Source organism: Balaenoptera borealis (genome assembly GCF_965194805.1).
Source record: "Balaenoptera borealis genome assembly, chromosome: 3".
Taxonomy (NCBI): domain Eukaryota; kingdom Metazoa; phylum Chordata; class Mammalia; order Artiodactyla; family Balaenopteridae; genus Balaenoptera; species Balaenoptera borealis.
In genome coordinates this window covers 116,128,660-116,153,538 of record NC_138866.1, presented here as the reverse complement: position 1 = coordinate 116,153,538, position 24,879 = coordinate 116,128,660, and the positions used below count along the sequence as shown (strand labels likewise).

Sequence of the window (24,879 nt, the reverse complement as noted above, 5' to 3'; positions counted from 1 at the left end):
TGCAGTCAGCAAGTTCACTATGTTTATTAATGTCATGTAAATGGTTTGACAAAAGTGCACAATAGAATGACATCACTGGTTTGTTATAAATCACAGTGAATTACTAGAATACAACAATGTAATTCCTCTACGTGGAAGATTGCAGGATGGGGTGAATATTATAAAGGATAGGATCTTTCAACACGTTAAGCCAGTCAGAGTTTACTCCCCAGCTATAGACTTGATTGGTTAGCAAAGCTGAGGTTTTTTTCCCTCATCTTTTCTCCTCTACCAGTTACTAAGCAACAACAACAAAAAAAGGCCATGCACAAATTTTACAACACCTGATAAAAAAAGTTACAAAACCTTGTGCATTGCTTGGATGAAGCTTACATCTTTGCTCCTTCATTTTTCTGATTAGGCCACTCACCACATGACTCGCCCCTAAATGAAAAGCTGTTAACAATTTAGCACTTCTCACCCCTGCACACGCATCAAGATAACCCATAACCATCAAGTCAGTGTCCCTTTCCTATATATTAACACAAATGAACACACCACAAACCTAGGACTAGAGACCACATTTACTTTACAGTTTTAAAAATTAATATATCACCACTATCCATGTAGTATTTATTTCAGATCCCATATTTGGAGAAGGTACTGTACAACCCAGCCCATCTGAAGATTTGGGCAAGTCTGCCAGGAACGTATGAGAAAGCTCGGCAATGTGCCATACACATTAGGAGCTCTCTACTTTCCACAGAAGGTATCCAGAGCAGGGCTGTGCATTTTCAGAGTCGGAGTCAACACACAGCTTAAAATCTTATGGACTAATAACTTTTCATAGAGCAAAAGGCAGAGGTTTGTTTTCTTTAACCCATTTTAATGTTATAGTATAGTCAGTGAGGAGAATGGAATAGTCATCTGTACACTGATATATCTGGCTAGCCTGAAAAGGAACATTTAAGGTTTTTACAGAAAACCTACCATAAAAGCAAGTCCTTTATACTTTTATCCATCTACTCTCTAGTTCCATCACTGGCTGCTTCTAAAACCAGCAAACTAATCCAAGGTCCAGCAACTCATTCCTCACCCTGCCCCAGTCCCCCAGAAAGAAATGCTTCTGCTTGAATAATCTAAAGTGGCCTTATTCCTCAAGTAGGTGCCTCAACTGAGATGGAGACTAGTGACAGGGTACTGTTCCCTTGGGATTCTGATTTTCAAAACCACTTGCCAAATGCAGAGCTGACACTCACGGAGCTGCTGCCCCCACATCACATTTTACTTCAAACAGTCCTATCATGCCTAAGTTTCTCATGATTACAGTTATTAATCAATGATCAGCGTAATGCAATAAAACCCTTCCCAGAAACAAGCAAGACCAAAGTTTGCTTTTTGGTTTGTTTGTTTGAAGTGCCCACAGCAAAGAACCTTAAGGTAGCTGGACTGTGGCCTACTAGAGAGCAATCCAGGGTAGACTGAAAACAATGTTGTGTCAGAGTTCTTATGTCAAAAATTTCCTTTCTGATCAGTTGAAGGATGGATTTGCTGCCCATTCCTTGACTTAAATAGTTACCTAAACTCAAGAGTTCAATTTTACCAACTCTTAAGTGCAAAACCCACCCAAGGTTTCACATGGTTTGCCCAGGCATTCATCCACTTGGGCCTCTAGTTAACTAAATGTATATGACAATTACTGAGCAAGACCAAGAAGTTTTGATTGAATTTGTAATGTTATCAAGGAAGACGTACAATCTAAAGCATAATTCTACCAATAATAAACACAAAATGACAAAAGTGGCTAAAAAATGGCAACAGCCCAGAGTTCTCAGAGAGCTGAGATACAGAACTATCACCTTTCTTACTTATTTATTTTCTTTAAAAAACAGAACGAAACTTAAGTTTGGGAAGGGTTTGGCTAAACAGATTTTAAAATAATTCTACCAAAAAAACAAAAAACAAAAAACCAGGCATGTAATCCCTTGTTTCAAGAATGGTTTTATACAGGTGTCTCACAATACGTATTTGGATTCGTTTTACAAGACAGAATTCGATCCTTAGCAATACAGTGCACAATGTACTGCTATACTACAGTTTAAAAAAAAAAATCTCGGTTACCATTAGCAAAGTTTAGTCCATTCCTCTGTCTTCAAATTCTTTCTCCAGCTTGTCAGCATTTCAGTCAGCAGTTTTACTCTCTCCAGCATTCTAGTCCTCCCTTCTCAAAAACACTGAGTGTCATTAAATTTTGATGTCTGAATATGTACAGGTAATCATTATCCTCGTTTCATAAGTAAGTAATATCTAAAATAGTTCTCGTCCTGGGTAGCCAAAGGGATGAAATGGTTTTTAAAACATGCAACATTATCTGATATTTTAAGTTTTGATGTTTAAAAATCATATGCATTAATAATGGAACCAAGTAAATACCAAGTATCATAGCTATTCCTCAGACTGTCAAATAAGCAGGCCTTGAAGTCTGAAAAATACAGGGTCTGATCTGAGCTGTGAAAAAGGCGTGATTCACTCACCTGGAGGATGAGCATTTTCTCTTTCAGGCCATGAGAGTTGCCAAGAGCAAGGTATAGTAGTTCCCTGATTCACACCAGGAAGATCAAGGCCAGTAATTTTCAGATTAGGGCTCATTCAAATACCTCCCTTTAGACCATCCTAAAAAACCTTCCTTGTAAAAATCTCAGGTTAGGAAAACAGAAATATATTACAATGACAGAATTTACCATCAAAACATTCCTAACTGAAGCAAGAAGACATGTGAGGTATAACTACAGCACAGTAAAATTATCTTGTGTTCTCGGGGGAAGAAGTTTTTAAAGTACCCCCATCCATTCCCTCCTATCCTCCAGAGTGTTTCATTTCATGGGGTATCTATTTTATTTAAGGCCCTAGGTGCTGATTTTGGCTTAGTCATTATGTTTTATACTGATCCGGCTGCAACCTTTTCCTTACACTTCACAAAGCAATATCCATACATAAAATGTTAACTGAAACCTTACCAGTGGTTTTTGTTGTTGTTTTTTTTAGTTTATATCTGATGTTGCTGCATCATTATAATGCTTTTCATTACAGAAAAAAAGCTGCAGGTCTTCACTTACAGTACCATGCACTATGATAGCTAAGGCATTCATTTGGCACTAGAGAGAAAAATACAGATATAGCTAATTTTATTTTCTTTATCATTTTTAACATTGAAAGAAATAGGTGTGTACCCTTTACCTGAATTTCTGTGATGCTTAACAGATAATCACAGAATATTCTTTTAATTTGACAGTTTACAATGTTGCCATTAAAACAAAACAAACAAACAAACAAAACCCATAAAGACCTCTGTACAGCCTGTCGGAATAAGCGACATTTTGTGGTTCCAAAATTTGCTGCCCTCAGGCAGAAATATCTTTCCAAATGGCATTGAGAATTATTTTTATTATCAAAAACACTGAATTTCCTATACCACACTAGTGATTTTTCTACTTGTCACAGACTGAATAAAGTGAAAAAATTAAAAATATCCCAGTTCCTTTTCATCTGTCATAAAAAAACCTTCTTAGGGAGGCACAAATAATGCCCTCTGGAAAAGTAGTTTCCAATTTTAAAAGATACCGCACAAGAGGAAAGGGAGAAGGGGACAAAAGAAGAACATATAACTATATTGTGACAATTTGTTTCCTAAGAGAGACACAGCATTCATAATTTTTACATGTCTGTGAGCTGAGTCAAATGCAGACTGCTGCAATTTAGATTAATTACATTAAAACAGAGACTTCCACACATTTTAGAATCCAAGCCCAAAGGCAAATAGTCCATCAATATTCTCTGAAAAGTTGCTTTAAGATTACTACTGTGTATGTACCACCCAGCATAATTCAACAATTTCAATGGATTTAACTTCATAAATTTGTAACTATTATTAAGTTAGCACGTTTTTCAGATTAATCTGCAGTTATATTTTTAAAAATCCTCCTGATGTTATAATGCGTTGATCTCGTCACATAAATAATGGAAGAGTGAAAACTACCTATAGCAGTTTGGCATGTGCAGAACATCTAGATATTCCATTACTTTTAATGTTCCTTTTCGTTGTTTTTCTTCATGAAATCCTCAGAACTGCTGCAGAGAATAACATGCTGACACAGGCTTAACAGAAATACTTTTCTAGGCAGTTTTTTTTAAACATTATCAACTTCAAATCATAAGGGCCCTTGTTACATAAACAAAATATTTTATATTCATTCCTTAAAAAAAAGAAAAATAGTTAAGTGACCAATATCCAAACACCTTAGATTATAGTTACACCTAAACAATGTGGTTTTGTTTAAAGTGTATTTGAAATCAGTAACCATATGAGGCAAGAAGACCAAATACAGAACTAAGGAAGGATGAGTAGGGAGGAAGGGTAGTGAAAAGAAAAGCAGATTTTATGAACACATAATTCTATTGTCTGTGATTAAAGTCCTTTACTTTTTAGCACCACATTAAATGATTTTACATTTATCCAGTCACTTAATGAAATCCAACAAACTCTTCAAGAGTTCTGGGGATCTGGTCTTGGTAGTTAATGTCATTAGCCCGAACTGCCCGGGCGGCCAGGCACTTGAGACTCATCTTCATTTGAGTTTTAAGTAGTATTTCTGATACCCCAGTTGTACTTTTGTCTAGCGGAGTCTTATTCTGTTTATTTGTCATGTCGGTGTGAGCGCCAGCTTCAACTAGGCTAATGATGATAGAGTGCAAGGTCAAAAAATCACTGATGGGCCTGTTGTACTGAACGATGATGTGAAGGGCACTGTTCCCTTCATTGTCCACAGCATTCACCTCGGCGCCACAGTCCAGCAGGAGCTTTGTGACAAGCGCGTTTGGAAAGCTGCAGACATCATTGGTGTGGAAATCATCAACCGGGGTATTTGAGTTGACAGCTAGATGCAGCAAGGTGAAACCTTCACGAGTTCTGGGATCAAGGTGAATCAGGTTGTAGATCTGCTTGTTAATTTTGCACTGATCTTCTTCACTGCACTGTGTTTTGGTGGAAATGCACACTAAATACAGAAAAGTATAGAGATTACATTCATAATTGTCCATAGCACTGTGGACGTCAGCATCTGGAATATTTTTTACTCTGTTCATACTTTGTTCTATTTCCAAAACACTGCATCTCAAAACACATTCTATGTCTGGGGCCTTCACAGTTTCATTCAAATGTATCATCTGTGAAAAAACTTGGGCAAATCGAAGAAGATCCTTATGGGTATTCCTGTTACCTTTCTGTCTGAGGTGCAGGGCATGAAGCCACAACTTGATACACTGTTCGAATTCCATGTTATCTGCATAAACAGCTCCCCTGTAAATGATGGGATGGGAAACATCAATGTTGTCGGCACCTAAAATCCGTTCCCGAACTATAAGGCCTTCCATATGAAGAGCATCTCTGTCTTGCCGAATGGATTCCAGTTCCTGAGGATTTCTACATTCAGTTCTATTCCCATAGGCATGGATTGGTGGGAGAACCTCTTTCTCAAGAATGTTATCGCCATCTTGAAACCTCTCCAACATAGCTAAATATAAATAGTGGTATGTCTTCATGATGTCATAGTTCTCACGGTCATTTGCAAAGGAGGCACCCAAGAGCTCCAAAGCTTCAATCCGACTTCTTCGGTCACAATCAGCATGAGAGAGCAACAGTTCGACAACATCAGCTTTACAGCTTTCAGCAGCTACTTTTAATGGCGTCATCCCATGGCCGTTCACTACTATAGCAGCACGCCATTTTATCAGCTCCTTCACAATATCTATGTGCCCAGCCTCAGCTGCAAAGTGCAATGCTGTGGCTCCACAATGTGCTTTAGCATTTGGATCAGCACGTTGTTCTAAAAGGTATCTGACCACATCAGTGTGTCCTTTATATGCTGCAATCATTAGGCAGGTGTTGTCATACTTGTTGGCAATGCTGATGTTGGCATTATTTTCAACCAAGTATTTCACAATGTCCAATCTGCCATCAAAGCATGCTGCCCGTAGGGGGGTTGAGTTAGTTACTGTGGTATGGTTCACGTTGGCTCCATGACTGACTAGAAGCTTAACAACTTCAAAATGTCCTGCCCCTGCTGCACACCAAAGAGCGGTGGCACCATCAATGACATACCTATTCATGAAAAGAACGAACAGTTAGAAAATGGAGGTTACCTGCCCTAACGTCAATTTAAAGGATGTATTCATTTACACTGACCCAAAACCTCAGTCTGCAGAGCGTTAGTAAAACATTAGTTTGGCTGAAAATAAAATCAGGTAATTTAAGTAAAGCACTTTGCATAGTACTTGTACCTAGTATGAGCTCAATAAATGTTAGCGACTGTTGTTATTACCAAAGTATAAAAACCTAAAAAAAGAAAAAAAAAAGAATCACTGACTTGCTACTAGCAAAAGTAAATAAATTTCAGAAAACAAAGAGGAAATGTATGGAGTTTTGTAACTTCTTGACCACCAAGCTGATTCACTGGCTCTCAGGAGCACAGCATGTTCCTCCCTCCCAGCACCCCCTAGGTACCACAGTTTCATTCAGTGCATCAGTGAGAAAGCCACCCCAATCTCTGCATTAACATTGTGTTAGAAACTGCTTTAGGAAGAAAAGTATTTAAGCAGATAATTTTTCCCTAAGATTATCTAAGCTAATAAGTATTATACTCTACTACAGCAATGAGAAAGAAACAATTACTGCCCCAACATGAATGGTACAACCTTGTAACACAGGTCAAATTCTATCTCCCTTGAAGTGAAAAAGAGTAAAATCCGCCTGGTATAACATAAATATCATAGTTTAACCGCAATTATCAACACCATCTATCACTTCTGAAAATAAAAGATGCACTTTATAAACATGCAAGCAATTACTTCTTCAGTTTCAAATAATGATGCAAAATGTTTATAAGCAAAAGCATTCCCAGTAACAGCTACCTATGGGGTTACCTATGGGGGAGGGTGTAGGATTGACTCAGATGAGGCTTAAAGCTACTAGAAATGTCCTATATTTTGATCTGGGTAGTAGCTACATGGGTGGACATTTAGGGGAAAAAACTCATCAAACTGTACATGACAGATTTGTACATTTTACTGTATGAAAGACGTACCTCAAAATAAATTTGAAGACTTCTGAAGTTTCTTTTTAAAATTTCATTTTTTTAATGTCATTTAAATGTTAACTGATTTTTTAAACTAAAGAATGAATCAGGAAAATAAGACATTACATCAGTTGAAATGTTTTAGTGGTTGCCAACTGTACCTTTTGCAAACAATTCAGTTTAATTAAAACTCACTTATTACATTTTTATTGTCATGATTATAAACACAAAGTTCAAAAAAGTTTTCTTTCACTGTCAAAAAAATACAATTTACAACAGCATCAGAAAATACCAATATCTGATAGTAAATCTAATGAAAAATGTACAAGACTTCTACATTGAAAATTACAAAACATTCCTGAGATAAAGACCTAAAGAAATGGAGAGATATTCCATGTTTATTGTTTAGGAGATTCAATAATGTTAAGATGCCAGTTCTCCCCCAAAATAATCTACAGGTTCAATGCAATCCAAATCAAAATCCCAGCAGGGATGTGTGTGTGCGCACATGCACAAATGTGTGCATGCATCCACATATGTGTAGATATTGACAAGCCAATTCTAAAATGTATATAGAAATGCAAAGGGGGGCTTCCCTGGTGGTGCAGTGGTTAAGAATCCGCCCGCCAATGCAGGGGACATGGGTTCGAGCCCTGGTCCAGGAAGATCCCACATGCCGCGGAGCAACTAAGGCCGTGCACCACAACTACTGAGCCTGCGCTCTACAGCCTGCGAGCCACAACTGCTGAGCCTACGCACCACAGCTACTGAACTGAAGCCTGTGTGCCTAGAGCCTGTGCTCCGCAACAAGAGAAGCCACCGCAATAAGAAGCCCGCACGCCGCAACCAAGAGTAGCCCCTGCTCGCCGCAACTAGAGAAAGCCCACACGCAGCAACGAAGACCCAACACAGCCAAACATAAATTAATTTTTTAAAAAAATGCAAAGGACCTAGAACAACCAAGATAACCTTGAAAGAAAAATAAAGTTGGAAGACAAAATATAGTAATTAGGATAGTGTGTCAGCGGCACAAGGATAGATAAATATATCGATAGAAAACAACAACAACCCAAAAAGAAAAAAAAAAAAAAAACCCTCCAGAAATAGATTCACACATACAGAATCAGAGATTAATGACAAAAGCTCCAATGAAATTCAGGTAGAAAGTATGTTCTTTTTAATAAATAGTGAAGAAGCAGCTATTAGATATCTGTTTGGAAAAAAATTAACCTTGACCGTACGCACAAAAATTTGAGAAGTGGTGTAGACCTATAATATGCAAAGCAAAACAATAAATGCTTCTAAAAAAAACAGACTATCTTCATGACCTTGGAGTTGATGATGATTTCTTAAACATAATTCAAAAAAAGCACTAACCATAAAAGAAAAAAATTGATTAGACTTCAGTAAAATTAAAAACTTCTTTTCATCAACAGACACTGTGAAGAAAGTGAACAGGCAATCCACTCACTGGCAGAAGACATTTGCAATCGATTTATATGACAAATCACTAAAAAGGCAAACAAGTCAATTTAAGAAATGGGTGAAAAGATTGAACAAGTATACTTCAAAAGTATATATTCAGATAACCACTAAACATATGAAAAGATGTTCAAGATAATTACTCTCACCAGGGAAATGCAAATTAAAACCAGGAGTTACCAATACACACTCACCAAAATAGCTGAAATAAATAATACTGACATGACAATACTAAGTATCTGCCAGGATGTGAAACAACTCAAACTCTCATTGCTGATGGAAATTGCTAGTGGGAATGTACAATAATTTGGTTCAACCACTTTGGTGGTTGGCTGACAATAACTATTAAAGTTAAACATACACCAACCTATGACCCAGCATTTCCACCCCTTGGTGTATACTGAAGAGAAATGAACGCAAATGTCCACCAGAAGGCATACACAAAAATGTTCATAGCGGCTTTATTCATAGTAGTCAAACGCTAGAAACAACCAAAATATCTGTCAACAGGATAAACTGCCATATATTCATATAATGGAATACTACAAAGCATTTAAAAAATAAAAAAACTACTGATACATGCAACTCCATGGATGAATCTCACAGATATTGTGTTAAGCAAAAAGAAGTCAGACAGAAAAGAGTACACTGTATGACTCCATTTATAGGAAGTTCAAGTATAGACAGAACTAATCTATGGTGATAGAAATCACAATAATCATAACTTCTGGGAGGGGAAAGGAGGGGAATTGACTGAGAAAGGGCACAAGGGAAACTTTTAGAGTGACATCAATGTTCTGCATATTGATCTAGAAGGTGATTATATGGATGTAAAAAAATTAAAATTTTATAACATTGTACGCTTAAGATTTATGCACCTTACTTGATGTTATATCTTAACTAAAAATAGATATAATTAAAAAACAAAAACAAAAAAGAGGCACTACATTACTACTATAATTTAACTTCTAAATCAATTTAAAGAAAAAGTTTAAACACAAATAGCTAATAAATAATTTCCATGTGCCAAGCACTGTATTAAGTGCTTAATATACAGTATATCTTATTTAATTCTCATAATAACCTTCTCCCAATAATCCTATAAGGTAGATAATATTATTACGCCCATTTTAAAGACATATAACTAAAAGGCTTACATGAGATTAAAAGTACAAAAGTACTTTGGAAACTATATAATGCATCAAATGTAAGGAAACATAATACATGTCATTGTTCAAACATGTTTCAATTTAAAAAGCTTTTTTTTTAAAACTTAATATAATCTATCCAAAAAATCAATACATAGTTAACATATAGTTATATTTACATAGTTACAAAGTTTCCTTGCACGCCTTAAAAATATTAAATTGTTATATGCCAGGAACATGAACATAAACTAAGTAAAAACTCAAGGAATGTTACATTAAAATAGGCATTCACATACATTATCTTTAACTCTTGCAATAACCATACAAGATAAATAGGACCCCCATTTTAAAGATGGAAAAAAAAGAGACAAAAGTTAATAAAATTTTTTTCTGGCCTCAAGTTTCCCAGAACTAATGACATGAGTAAAAATTAAATTACAAGTATATACTTCACTTGGTTTTTATAATCGTTTAATACTTTTCCTGGTGTAATCTAATAATTTCCATTTTCCCTATGGTGATGTGACAGGAGCCTAAAAAAAGTTTCAATTATCTATTTTTATTGAGACAATTAAAATTTTTTAAATAGTTTATGACAAAACATATTCACTGTAGAATGTGTTACAGAATGACTAATCCTTCAGAAACATTAGCCTTAGTGATTTTTAAATTTCTACATCTAAATAAAAACATTAAACATATTAAAGGGAATTATAATCCTAACATCTATGACATTTTTTGTCCATAAAATACAGCTAAAATTATAGCCATATACTGCCTCAAAACAAAATGCCAAACACATTTATAACAAAATGAACAGAAAATAAATAAAAATATAATCAAATTAATGCAATATTTACTTAATGCCTATGGGAGAAGCACTATAAAACAATGATCTTTCTAGATTGAGTCTAAAATTGCAATGCAAACTATCTATTATGTATTTCATATTAAAAATCAAGAAACTTGGGACTTCCCTTGTACCGCAGTGGGTAAGAATCCGCCCGCCAACGCAGGGGGCACCAGTTCGATCCCTGGTCCGGAGAAGATCCCACATGCCGCAGAGCAACTAAGCCCGTGCGCCACAACTACTGAGCCTGCGCTCTAGAGCCTGCAAGCCACAACTACGGAGCCCATGTGCTGCAACTACTGAAGCCTGCGCACCTAGAGCTCATGCTCTGCAACAAGAAGCCACCGCAATGAGAAGCACACACACCACAACGAAGAGTAGCCCGGGCTCACCGCAACTAGAGAAAGCCCGCGCACAGCAACAAAGACTCAATGCAGCCAAAAAAAATCAAGAAACTTTAATCTGATATTCACCTTTTAAACAAAATGTATGCATCAGATGATGGAAACATTTCACAATAAAAGATAACATTTCTGATCACAAAACTAAACTCATGTATTTCCTGGTTCAATCTGAAATAAAAATGTCTGGTTCAAGCATTTGAAATAGAAATAAAAATTCATTAAATGTAAATGATCAGCACTTTATTTTAACCAAAGTCCTTAAAATCATTTATTAGATCATATGTAGTTCCTTGAAATATACAGTGGAAATGACTTTCTAAATGAAGCCAAATGACGCTGTGCCCCTTACGCGTTTCCTCTACCTGGACATTTATTAGAAGTATTAGTACTAGCACTGACTTTAAAAGAGCACTCAACAAAAAGCCTCAGAATTCCCAGAGGTCCTGTTCTCCTTCCCATCCATGTCAGCAAACTTCTTCTAGGACAAGAGTTCCCCACAAACTCTGGCACACAGCAGTCAGGCCCTCAGAACTCAAACAAGCACAGTACTCCAAGGTCACATGACACCTGCCCTTTGTTCTGTTCCATTTCTATAACATTCTTAACAGCTTCCCATACTCCAACTAAAGGTTCTTCTTTCATTCCCATTCATGTAATTTTTCTTTTTTTTTACATTTATTTATTTATTATTATTTTTGGCTGCGTTGGGTCTTTGCTGCTGTGCGCAGGCTTTCTCTAGTTGTGGTGAGCGGAGGCTACTCTTGTTGCGGTGCGTGGGCTTCTCATTGCGGTGGCTTCTCTTGTTGCGGAGCACGGGCTTTAGGTGCGCGGGCTTCAGTAGTTGTGTCTCGAGGGCTCTAGAGCGCAGGCTCAGTAGTTGTGGCGCACGGTCTTAGTTGCTGCGCGGCATGTGGGATCTTCCCGGATCAGGGATTGAACCTGTGTCCCCTGCATTGGCAGGCGGGTTCTTAACCACTGCGCCACCAGGGAAGCCCCAATTTTTCTTCTTATCCACTCATCTATGTCAATTTTGGTCGTTACACAGTAAGCCATAAATAAAATAATCTCAAATGTTACTCCTAAAAATAAGTACAAGGACTCAAATATCAGCATCGGGCTTCATCTAGGTGGGTGGCACCGTCCCCCTTTTGAGGCTCTATTATGAATCTACTTTAGTTTTCTAAGGTATTATAGATGTTTTTAGGCAGAGTATAGGCTTTTTAAAATAAGTTATTTTAATGTCTATGTGTGTGTGTGTGTGTGTCTCTCTATCCCTCTCTCTCTTTCTCTCTCTCTCTCTCACACACACACACATGCACGCGCAGAGTACCATATCAAACCCCATAATTACACAGATACTGTTGCTTAGGATGAAGCTAAGAAGTGAGACTTTTTTTTAATATTAGGTAAATAACAGGATAGGTGGTGAACGATTTGGCAAAAAATTGTGAAGATGGTACATAAATTACTGAAAATTAGGAAACACTAATCTACTTCAGCCCACAAAGACCCTGTTTGTCCCTATCTGGCCATGGGTCTTAAGTACCAATGGAATCTAAAGAAGGGGGGTTGGCTGAGTACCTCTCAAAAGCCAGTCCCTGAGGGGTGAGTGAGCTTCATATTATTAACACCTCACTCAGACGAACATTTTCACACTGTCTGGAATGAATGTAAAGTGAAATCATGACATTTGCAAGTAACACTCTCTTCATCTATTTCTGAAATGCCTAAATGACTGGAACAAACTGCAAAATAATCTCACAGAGTGGTGTGAGTGGGCAGAAAGGTGGCCATGAATTTCAATTCTTCTCTTTTATTAATCTGTAAGCTCCTCGAAAGTAGAAACTTTACATTTTCTTCTACATCTTCCACATTAGCTGTGTGGCACAGGGCTAGGCCCATCATAGGCATTTAATAAGTTAAAAAACTAAACACTTTGACAGAGCAGCTAATAAATCCATAACTGTAATAATCCATAAACAAAAAAAGATTGAAGAAGGCTCACACAAAATCTCAAATGACAGAAATCTTTGCAATTCCAGTCTCACCAGTCTGACTCTTGATATTTTACACAAGGATCATCAAAATCTGGCCTCCACCTCACTCTAGTCTCCCACAATCTCTTTCTTAATTTCCCAGGCTTGAACCCCTTCCTGAAACTGCACTGAAACATTGTCATTGCAAGAGCACCATGCTGCCATCCCTCTTCTTCACTTTCTACTATCCTTTAAGACTGAGCTCAAATATCACCTCGGCTGTGAAGTCTTCCCTGATTCTCCCAGGCAAAGCTGAGCCCTTCCTCTCCCTGTGTTCCCTCAGTAGTCCAAAAGATTTCTATAACCCTAAATGGCATGGCATCGACAATTACTCATTTTCATCAATTTCTCACCTCTGCCATACACCACGCCCCACCTCCAGCCCCCGCCCAGGGCACCAGACTGTCTTCCTCTGCAGTGGGAACAGTATGTCATTCATCTCTGCGAACCCAATCCCTACTACAGAGCCTGGCACACAGTAGGTGTTCAAAATATGTTTGCTTATTGAACCCCTTAATTTCACTGGCCAGTGCAAAATACTGGGCAAGGTAAGCCACTACACAGGCTCAATGTGCTACATTCCTAGCTATTTCAGGTTCTCTTAATTGCCACCTCAAAACACCTTTCTCTTTGATGGTTAAGAAAGATAAGCAAAGCCTTTCCAAATGCTTTAGAAAACTAGATTTTCTCGCCACTATTCTCTCCTAGTCAAAACAGGCCTCAGCAAGCTCCTTAGCAGCAGTGTAACCAGTAGCTGTTACTGCAGAGATTCATATCTCAATGGATGCTTGTGCCTATACAACTGGAATGGTGCTGGAAGTTCGGGGGTCATCCTACTTCACTCCTCCTCTGCGTATAGGAAAGGCTGTGGGAATGCAGGGAGTTACAGAAAGGACACAGAAGCTAGTAAAAGAAAACGAACAAGAACCAGGTTGCCATATTTGGTTAATATGAAAAAGACCATCTCCTTAACGTCTAGAGAGGTGGTACCAGCGGTTAGCCACCACCCGTGGGCTATCATTTCAGTAAAATGTAATACCTTGAAATATTTTCCTCTCATCTAAAACAGAAGAAAAAGCTCTTATTATTTCAACCTACAAAAAGAATCAACCAAAACTCAACAATGCCCTAGTCATCTTCAAGAGGAATTGTTTTTTCCATCAGGTTTTAACCAAGGAGTTTTCAATCACCAAAACTAAAGATACGTATCTTTATGCTAGGACCACATCTATCTCAAAAGAAGAAAATGCTAGAATAGCTTATGTACTGGCACAAGTCAACAAAAACAAAAACAATTAATGCATCTTCATGCAGTTGTAATCTGTAAAACAGGTTATAACCATCCAGCACAGAAAAGATAACGTCAAACCTGACAATTCTGCATTCAACTCTATCATACCCCAAAATATGTACAATTAAACCTAAAGGGCCAGTTTTAACTCTGACAATATGAATTTTTGAACTCCCCACCTGGAATAACAGTATATCATCAAGCTTCCCCACAACATCACAGAATAACATGTAATTTAACAATGGCATCATCTCGTCCTACACCAGGTCCGGTGCCATCTTCGCAGCCAACATATCTACCCCCAGAAATGTGTAAGAGTCAGAATCATGTCTTGTGAAGCCTGGCTGCTTGACAACCCCTCAAGAGGCTGCAACTGCTGCTGGTTCTAGGGGCTTATTTTGACATTAAGGTCCCACAACCCACTAAGGGGCTTTATCGGACACTCACGTGAAGGGGTAAAAAATGGGTGGCCAAATAACTCACCAAACAGAGGTCTTCAACGTTAATTGCTGACCTCGTTAATTTCTGATCTCGGTTACAACCCCAGTACTGATAAAGGGAAAGCCTGAAAAGGCGGCTACCTCCTCCATACTGCTTCTTCACAAACTATCTAGTAAAGAATACAGAATACCTATTAGGTATCAAGACAGAGGATGTGGCTATTTACCTATAGAGGGAATAAGGGGTAGGGGCCAATGAGGATGAGCAGCAAAACATGGGATGGAGTATTCGCCCCAGAAGATGAAGTGGGCATTAATGAGGCAAGTCAGGAGGTACAAAATGGGAGAAGTGATACCTCCATGAAGCGAGAGAGAGGGAGGGGAAGACCCATAAAGTGGTGGGTCCGCGCGCGTTAGAGAGGCTGGAGTTGGGATGTACCTACCCGTCGAAGCGGACAGTGCCAGTCTGCTGAGTCTGCACCCGGTAATGTTCTAACAGCAAGCGCACCACCTTGGCGTGCCCATTGCGGGCTGCGATGATGAGGGGTGTGGAGCGCTGCCCTCCCTGCTGGCTGACATAGCCAAGCAGATAGCGGATGTCGCTTTCAGACCGGTTGAGAAGCAAGGCGGCCAGAGTCAGCACCTTGCCCTCGCTGGCCGCCTTGTATACATAGCCAGCCAGGCCCTCCATGGCCGCTGCCAACTCCAACACCCGTTTGGTCGCCACCGCTGCTGCTGCCTTGCGCCCCTGGAGGCCGCGTTCGCCAGCGCTTCAAACCTGGGCCCTCACAGCCCATTCAACAGGGCGCCGCCGCCGCCGCCGCCGCCGCGCCCAGGCAGCAGCGCGGCCAGGGGAGGGCGGAGACGCAGAGGTGGCCGAATGCCGCGGGGGGCAGGTCAGCGATCCAGGCCGGGCAGGGAGGAGGACGGTCAGGGCCGCCCCCAAGGCCCCAGACGCCAGCCCTGGGCCGAGGGGATCTCCATGGTGGCCGGGCCTCAGGCTGGACCCCTCCTTCCTGCGGGCTGCGACAGGCGCGTGCCCGAGCTACGGGTCGCCGGCGAAGTCCCAAGAGGGCCGCGCGCGCCCTGGATGGCGAATGATGGCCGCGCTTCACCCGACCCAGCCCGCCGGGCCTAGGGCCTGAAACTGCTTCTGCCTCCGCCTCCGCTCTGCGTCCTCCCCAGCTGGAGGAAACCTGCAGGCCCTCGCCCACTGGAGCTCAGAAGAGCCAGACGCTGCCGATAGCTTCAGAGGTCCACGCCTGGGGAGGCCCCCAGAGAGAGGCGGAACGCTGCGGCCACAGCAACCCCTGGGCTCTGGACGGGGAGGAAGGCGGGCCTCTGCAGGCAAGGCTGCGACGGGGAGGGTGCGAGCGGGGGACGGTTAAGTGGGGTGTCTCTTCCAAAGCAGACCGGCCGGCGAACCAGGCCCGATGAAGAAAGGTTCTGCTGCGCGACGGCGGCCCATCCCCAATTCGCCTCGGGATGTCCTCATTGCCCTTGATGTCTGGAGCTTCCAACTCGCCCCCACTAGGCCCTGGGGGTCCCTAGCCAGGGAGTGGGACAGAGTGAAGGCGCTGAACCGTTACTGCCGGTGGGTTTTGGGGCCCGCCCCGTTTTACCGTAGACATTGCGTGGCTCTTCTCAGCCCCTGTTTGGGGGCCCGGGGAGGGGGGTGCGCGCACCCGGCGGGGTCCGTTTTGAGAACAGGGCGGCGTCTCTGAGCCCCCGAAATGTGGGAGGACTTTGAGGGTCTGCACGAGGCTCTGAGAAGGAACTGGAAGTCCGGCCTGCCCTCCCTGGAGAGGAGGATTAAGTGCGTGAGAAAGGTCGGGAGAGATGGGGAACTGTGGAAAGGGGCGAGGTACCCTGGGAAGGAAGACGAAGTCTGTGTTCGGACAGACCAGGACTCTAATCCTGAATCTGACGGGACCTTCGGTTTTCTCACAGACCTCACCAGATTGTTAGGATTTGAAAAGATCATTCATCCAAGGAGTATTAGAGATCTACTATGTGCCAGGCTCTGCTTGGCCCTAGGGATTCAGTGATATACCAGATAGACACAGTGCCCCTTCAGGGACTGTGTTGTTGCGGGGAAAACAGACAATAAACAAGTAAACAAATGATAGACAAGACTGGCTGAGTTAGTATCATTACCGTTTGCTATGAAGCAAATGAAATAGAGTGATGGGGGGTGGGAGGCAGAGCTAATTTAGTTTGGGCGGTCAGACAAGACCTCCATGACAGGTAAGGAGAACAGGTGGTATTCTGGGCAGAGGGAATAGCTAGTACAAAAGCCCTGAGGAGGGAACAGTCTTGGTGAGTTCAGAAACAAAGGTCAGGGTGGCTGCAGCAAAGTGGGCCATAGGAAGAGTGACAGGAGATGAAATCAGCAGGGTGCAGGTCATGTTAGGGCCCAGTTACCCATGGTAAAGTGTTTAATTTCTACTCAAGTGTAGTGGGGGCACTTGAAGAGTTTTAAACAGAAAAGTGACAAGATACAATTTATATTTTTTAAAAGATCACTCTAGCTACTATGTAAAGAATAAACTGTAGTAGGCAGGAGTCAAAGCAGGAAGGCCATTTAGGAGGAAAGGTTTGGGACTAGGATGGTAGGAGTGGAGGTGATGAATCTCATGGGGCAGTCACAGAAAGTATAAGTTCAATATGGAGGTCACTCCCTCCATACACACACAAAGGACAATATCTACCATAGAGAAAGAACAAATACATTTATTTGGTCCCAAGGGACCAGGCTGGGCTCAATGAGTTCACATAAATTATTTCATTTGAACCCCACCATTCCAATCCTAGTTGGTGAAGGCCTCGTCTTAGTTGCAGAGCTATTGGTGAGGGTTTGGGCCACTTCTCAGATTTTTCTCTTCCACTCTACAGTACAACTTTACCTATTTTCAGATCTCTACACTTTTTCACCCATGTTAAACAAAAACAACATTGGAAATCAGAGCTGAAGGTGGGGTTCTACCAGTAGAGTCTCTGAAATAACTGATGGAAAAGAAGGGGAAGCTGGTTGTTCTCATTCTGGGGCTTCAGGGTTGGAAAAAATTCCAGTTCTTGACAAACTGAGCCAGGCTTTTTGGCCTCTGGGCACTTGGCAGTGACACATTCGGATGTGGGACCTGGGGGCTCCCTTCCAACTGATTTCATTCCTCGGCTCTATAGAGCAACTAGGCTCCTCCTATTCTCTGCCCCTCTCTCCCTCTCTCTCTCCCTCTCCCTCCCTTCCTCCCTCTCCTTGCAGCCCTTTGCCCTGCATCATTCTTTTCACACCCAACCTTTCGAAGGTGATCCAGACACAGGTCCCTTTCACACCCAGCTTTGGAAGGTGATCCAGACACAGGCCCCTTCTTCCCTTTGGTTTCATTTTCTGAAAGAGACCTGATTCATCCAGCTATTCAGTGCTGAGTAAGAAACTTTCTTCTGGGACTTTCCTGGTGGTCCAGTGGTTAAGACTTCACCTTCCAATGCAGAGGGTGCAGGTTTGGTCCCTGGTAGGGGAGCTTAGATCCCACGTGCCTCTGGGCCAAAAAACCAAAACATAAAACAGAAGCAATATTATAATAAATTCAATAAAGACTTTAAAAACGGTCCACATCAAAAAAAAGAAACTTTCTTCTTCCTCCTCTTGCCCTTTTGAGATGAACTAGGGTTCATCCTGGTGCTGACACCTCAATTTGGTTGTGTAACTGGATGAGTGCTAGAAAGGGTGACTAAACCAAGAGTCATGCCAGAGAGGGTCTCGGAACTTGCACTTTGGGAACTCCTCCCCCAGATGGGAATATACGTCTGCTCCAGGAGCCCAAGGTCAGGAAACTTCTTTATTTATCACAGTTGCCTAGTATAGGGTTCTGGGCTCCTTGTGTTGCTCAATAGCCATTGACTGGAGAGTGTTTGGTAGCCTATATTTACCTGGGCTTGGAGGATGATGTTTCTGTGGTCAGGCTGGGCAAATTAGAGAGAGGATGTATAAACAGGACAAGGCTGCTTTCTCAAAGGCCAGAGCTCACAAATAGCTCCTTGTGCTTCTGACCTATTCCCTTCCCCTTTGACAGAAAGCCACTGAGCAAATGATCAGTAGTAAAATGTAACTGAAAATAGTTGTATCCAGATGGAGATTGATTTGCTGATGACAGCAAACTGCAACCTTCTACCTGGACAAAAGACAGGACCAACATCCAGCACTTTGTTTTCTGGGGATTGGAGGTGACCTATGAGCAGAATTAGCTGTACCTTCCATAGAATATTCCTTTTTCCAAGCCAGGTCAGCCCAGCCTACAGCTCTGAATCAAAGGAGTTTCTCAGATTTTGTATAAAATGTATTCAAAATGTCATTTTTCAAGCACCAGTAAAGATACTTGTTTCAGCCCTGTAAGCCTCCCACATACACTAATGGAAGAGGATGACTTTCGGTGTTGAATAGATCTGGGTTGGACTCCCTTCTCTGTGGGTTAGCTGTGGCCTTGGGCAAGTTTCTTCATCTGTACAATGGGGGTAATAAATACTTTCCTTGCAGGGCTGGTGTGATGGTGACAGGCAAGCTCCTTCACCCAGCCTCGTCCTGCGAAGGAGTGCCTGTCACCACACATTAGTTTCCCTTCTCCCTAGCTCCCACCCCAGTCATACTTCTATTGTGCCATTAACCTGTTCAAGAAAGGACTTCCCACCCCATCTGCATTCTCCCTGCAGGATGTGTCTGCCTCTGGACACATATGGAAAGTAAATCCATAGTATGCAAGGGGCTGGGGAGGTTAATTGACAAGATCTGGGAAATTCCAACAGAACCTCCGAAGGAAGATGTCAAAAATCAGACTGATGACCAGTCTCTATTAGCCCAGTTTCAGAGGATTGGCAGCCCACTAGCCTTTGTCTCCTCCTCCTCTCTCTCCTAGACTTCCCCTGAAAAGCAGATGTAATAATTGTCAAAGACAAAACCTAAGGTGGAGGAGAGGGGGCAGCTGGTCTGTGTTATTTCCCAAGCCAGTTCACCCCTGCCAGGTTTAGGTTTACAAGGAAAGTAGACTGAAGTTGACATGTGCCTTCTTTCTTCTGGCCCCATTCCTCCCTGAATCATGGTACCAGTCAGGTACCCTGGGATTACAGTAACAGAAATAACAATAGCGAGCTCATATTGAGTGCTTACCGTGTGCCAGGCATCATAGTAAACACTGTATACAGATTAGCACGTTAAATTTGGGCAAGCCTCTGAGGGACATGCCATTATTATCATTCCCATTCTTCAGATGAAGAAACTGAGATAGAAATGTTGTGTAACCAGATGTAGAGAACAAACTTATGGACACCAAGGGGGGAAAGCGGCGGCGGGTGGGGGTGGTGGTGTGATGAATTGGGAGATTGGAATTGACATGTATTCACTGACGTGTATTAAATTGATGACTAATAAGAAAAAAAAATAGCACAAAGAACATACAAAAAAACAACAAAAAAAGAAAATGCACTGGAGAGCAGGGAAAGATTTAAAAAAAAAAAAAAAAGAAAGAAATGTGTAACTTGCTCATGACCTCATAACTAGAGTGTGCTAGAATGTCAGGATTTGGATGCTGGCTGTCTGACCCCCATGCCCTGACCCTGCTACCAGCTTTCTGTTCCCTCTTTATCCCCCTCTGAGTGGCCCCCACCCAGCCTGCTCTCTGCAGCTAGGATCTCGGCTGGAGGTCCCCAAGGCTTTCTATGGTCCTGATCACTTCTCCTGGGCTTAGGTGCTAGTTAGCTAATCTGATCATCCATCCTTTGTTAATGGGAGAGGGCTAGAGGAAACTCTTCCCCACCTGGCAATCCCACACACACCCTGGACATTCCTCATTCCTACCCAGGAACACAGGTCCAAATCCAAAGCAAATGCTATCTCATCCTAGAGATCTTCCTTGTTTTGCCCTGAGCTCTGTACCACTTTATACCTCTCTTGGAACCCTTACCTCTTTCTTTTTTTTTTAATATTTGTTTATTTATTTGGCTGCGCTGGGTCTTAGTTACAGCACACAGGATCTTTGTTGCCGTATGCGGAATCTTCTTTGCGGCCTGCTGGATCTTTAGTTGCGGCCTGCGAACTCTTAGTTGTAGCATGTGGGATCTAGTTCCCTGACCAGGGATCAAACCTGGACCCCCTGCATTGGGAGCGCAGAGTCTTAGCCATTGGACCACCAGGGGAGTCCCTTACCTCTTTCTAATAATAACTCATGTCTGTATAGCACTTTATGGTCTACAACACTTTCCCATCCACCCAATCCAGCCCCCGCCTCCTAGGCTTCTTAACCACCTTCTGTAACTGGGGTGACAGAGAGCATGGTGGTTCAGCACCCAAGGTCTGGAATCTACTCTGCCAGCATCCCAGCTCCACCATTTGCTAACTGAGTGACACTGGACAAGTTGCTTATTTAGCTTCTTCACTCAGTTTTCTTATCTATGAAATGGGATAATAACAGTGCTTCTATCTGGTCATTGTGAGGGCTAAATGAGATAAACACACACAGAGACACACAAAAACACACACACAACAGCACACATACACACACAGCAAGCAACTCATTAAGTGTTGGCTGTTGTTATCATTATATCATTGAATCCCCAAACCCTGTGGGAAAAAGCAAAGCAAGTCAGTTCTTGTCATCAGTAAACACAAGTTTAAACCAGATAATCTCTAAGCTCTCTGCCAGCTCTATCAAGCTCTGATTCTACCATGAATCACGGTTATTTATGGACACATCTTAGTTCTTCTATGCTGTAGCAACCCCTGAAGGCCCAGCCCTTAATAGAGGGCCTTGTATATAGCAGACTGTCCTGCCAGGTCAGGGTTAGCATGTAACAATAGTCCCTCCCTCATCCAGGCAGTGGGAGGAACTAACGAGAAATTCCTATATAGCCTTTAGCACAGTGCCTGGTACTAAGTAAGCTCCTAATAAATCATAGTTACTATTGTTCCATCTTACAGTGAGCCTCCCAAACATGGTCCTTAAAAACATGGACTCTAGAACCATACTGCCGGGGTTCATCTTAGTGCTGATCCTGTGAGACTTTGAGTAAGTTAATTAACCACCTGGGCCTCAGTTTCCTCATCTGTAAGATGAACACGATGATAACAGCATGTGCCTAAATAAGGTTGTTGCATAGATCAGATGAGTTAATATAAGAAAGGCACATAGATTTGTGCTTGGCATATGCTTGGTGTATGTAAGTGCATTTTGTCCTCGTTTACAAATGAGGAGACCCAGGCTCAGAGACATCAAGTGACATCCCCAAGCAGTAGTGGAGCTGGGATCCAAATCTAACTGAGTCGGTCTGATTCCAGAGCCTCAGTCTTTTTTTTTTAATTAATTAATTTAGTTTTGGCTACGTTGGGTCTTTGTTGCTGCATGCGGGCTTTCTCTAGTTGCGGCGAGCAGGGGCTACTCTTCATTGCGGTGCACGGGCTTCTCATTGCGGTGGCTTCTCTTGTTGCAGAGCACGGGCTCTAGGCGACCGGGCTCCAGTAGTTGTGGCACGCAGGCTCAGTAGTTGTGGCTCATGGGCTCTACAGTGCAGGCTCAGTAGTTGTGGTGCACGGGCTTAGTTGCTCCGTGGCATGTGGGATCTTCCCGGACGAGGGCTTGAACCTGTGTCCCCTGCATTGGCAGGCGGATTCTTAACCACTGTGCCACCAGGGAAGCCCCAGCGCCTGTCTTAGTATTAGGATATGTTGCTGCCCCAGGCGATCCATGTATATTTTAACAGGAGCCTTCTCCTATGGTGGAGATCTCAAGAGTGGAGGAGAGTGAGTTGGCACCAGAGACCTCTGGGGCAAGGATGCCCTCAAATCATGCCACAGAAGTGGCTCTTTCCTCACCTTTGTCTGGCCATATGGTTTTAGCGTTCCATCAGGGCTCAGGCCCAGAAGCCCAGAAACATGGCACCACCCACACAGGCCTCTAACCTGGAATCTGCAGCAAAACCCTCATTATGCACATTGATGGCACACTCAAAGCTGGGCCCCAGCTGTTTAACACAGACAGGCCCTGGCCTTGAGGCTTTTTCCATTTCTGAGGCATGATTCAGCCCAGGAGACAAGAGCAGACAGACTAGTACCGGAGGAAGGAGGGCTTGGTGGTGGATGGAGGGGGAGAAGAAAAACAGAGGTTAGAGCAGGGCGAGTCTCTCAGCTGCTGGGCTGCAGGGGGAGGGGGCAGGAGCGAGCAGAGGGAGCCCGCCTGCTGGAGGAGCTGCACAAAACTGGGCCGCCCACTGACCAATGTATCTTCCTTGCAGTCAAATTTATTGATTTCAACATGAATCCAACCATGCTTCTAAAGCCCCAGAAAAACACTAATAACATTTCACAATTGTGTAGCACAGTATGATTTCCATAGCATTGCACATAAATAAGCTCAATTTTGAGCTGCTTTTGAAAATAATTGGCTTCTCTTATTACAAAGCATCACATGCTTATTGAGGAATACTGGGAAATGTTTTTAAATGTAAATTTTAAAATGTCAAATATGTATATATTATACCACTAGCAGTAACGTTTTCAGTAAATTTCTAACTAGGCTTTTTTTCTGAGCCTGTATACATATATAGGTCACTTAAACAAAATTGGAGGCATACTACATAAAGAGTTTTAGATTTTTTTTTTCCATTTAACATAAAATCTTAGGCATTTTCTAATGGTGCCAAACATTCAGCTATAAAAATCCATAATGACTGCATTTATCAGTATAGAAGTGCCACAATTTCTGTAGCCATGCCCTAATTGTTGGACATTCCAGATATTTACAGAAGTGTTTACCTATAAATAATACTGCCGTGAACATCTTTTTACTTACATTTCTGTCTATATATCTGATTATGTCCTAATAGTAAATTTCTAGTAATGGAACTACTAGCTCGAAGGATTTGAATATTTTTGAGTACATATAGCCGAATTACTCTCCAGAAGAGGTATTCAATTTACACTCCCACCAGCAACGTGTGACAATGTACCTCTCTACGTTTTGAGCCAGTGAGTTAGGTAACAAGCATCTCATGTTACAGATAAGGAAAATTGGGGTTCATACAACTAAAAGTCAAACTCTAGTGCCCTGGATTTGGTGCCAGGGCCCTTCCCACTCTGCCTTCTAGACAAGAAGAGCTCTGCAAAGGTTTCCCTGAGTAATGGAGTTGTATAAAATTTTACTTTTATATCCACACTTATTGGTGAAAATATTTTTGAAAATCTTCAGTTTCTTGACCTTATTTGTGCCATGGGCCCCTTTGGCAGCCTGGTTAAGCTTACCAACCCCATCTCAGAGTAATGTATTTGTATGCATACAATAAAATACATAGGATTATAAAGGAAATGAATTATATTAAAATGTAAAAACAAAATGATGATAGAGTAATACATCTGGTCCTTTATAAATGCATTAATGACAAGATCTAGTACTACATGTAGGAGAGGCAGTCCACCAGGGATCCTGGACATCCTTGCTGAGTTTACCCTTGTGATATTGAGCGGTTTCAGTAGGTAGTCACTTAGGCAACAGACTAGCTTATTTGCTGCTTACTCAAACAAGTGCTGGGCCCTCGGCTCTAAATTCTTCTTATGTAACATAATCTACTACATGTGCTCCAGTCACCTGGCCCTCCACATTGCCCAGCGGGAATTAGAGCTCAGGGAAACAGCACAAATACACTGACACTCTAGCTACCCCTTTTGCTGTGAGTAATAAAGTCTTACATTTGGGATCCAGGAGTTTTGTGTCTTCTGTCCTTATCCAGGAAACTGTGGCAAGCTGACTTGTTAGCTTGCAGGGAGGGTAAAATCTCAGCGCCTTCACAGTTCTGACCCTATCATTCATTTCAAAGTAGTGTTAAGCGTAAATGATATTTTGAGATGCATGCAACAGCTATAATGCAGACTGAAAATACCTGTAATTTTTACTTGTGCAAAAGTCACTGTGGTTTGTTGTGCACATTCATAGTTGAAGGAAATGCTCACTTTCAGTTAAAGGTTTCTGAAAATAAATGGCAGTTTTTTCTCATTCAAGTTCACAGATTTTAGGAGAACTCTTGGCTACTGCCAACTCCTCAAAAGAAGACCAGAAAAACCTGTTGATCAAGCAAAGTAAG

The 24,879-nt window shown here is 41.8% G+C and overlaps 2 protein-coding genes across 13 annotated transcripts in view; one reads left to right on the top strand and one right to left on the bottom strand.

Annotated features, from left to right (window-relative positions):
* FEM1B (fem-1 homolog B) lies at positions 1-15,451 on the bottom strand (the record flags this gene model as incomplete). Its single annotated transcript, XM_082383322.1, has 2 exons — positions 1-6,136; positions 15,204-15,451. 2 exons carry the CDS (start codon positions 15,449-15,451, stop codon positions 4,501-4,503), a joined length of 1,884 nt encoding a protein of 627 aa, XP_082239448.1. The 3' UTR covers positions 1-4,500.
* Positions 15,452-16,189: 738 nt separating this feature from the next.
* Positions 16,190-24,879, top strand: part of CLN6 (CLN6 transmembrane ER protein) — a 58,660-nt gene continuing 49,970 nt past the window's right edge. For 11 of the 12 annotated variants that reach the window (XM_082383437.1, XM_082383448.1, XM_082383445.1 and 8 more), the window contains exon 1: positions 16,190-16,354. In XM_082383437.1, the coding sequence (XP_082239563.1) occupies positions 16,194-16,354 (161 nt within the window). In that variant the 5' untranslated portion in view covers positions 16,190-16,193. Of the gene's footprint in view, positions 16,355-24,797; positions 24,875-24,879 lie in introns of all 12 variants that reach the window. The other variant, XM_082383438.1, reaches the window with a different exon arrangement.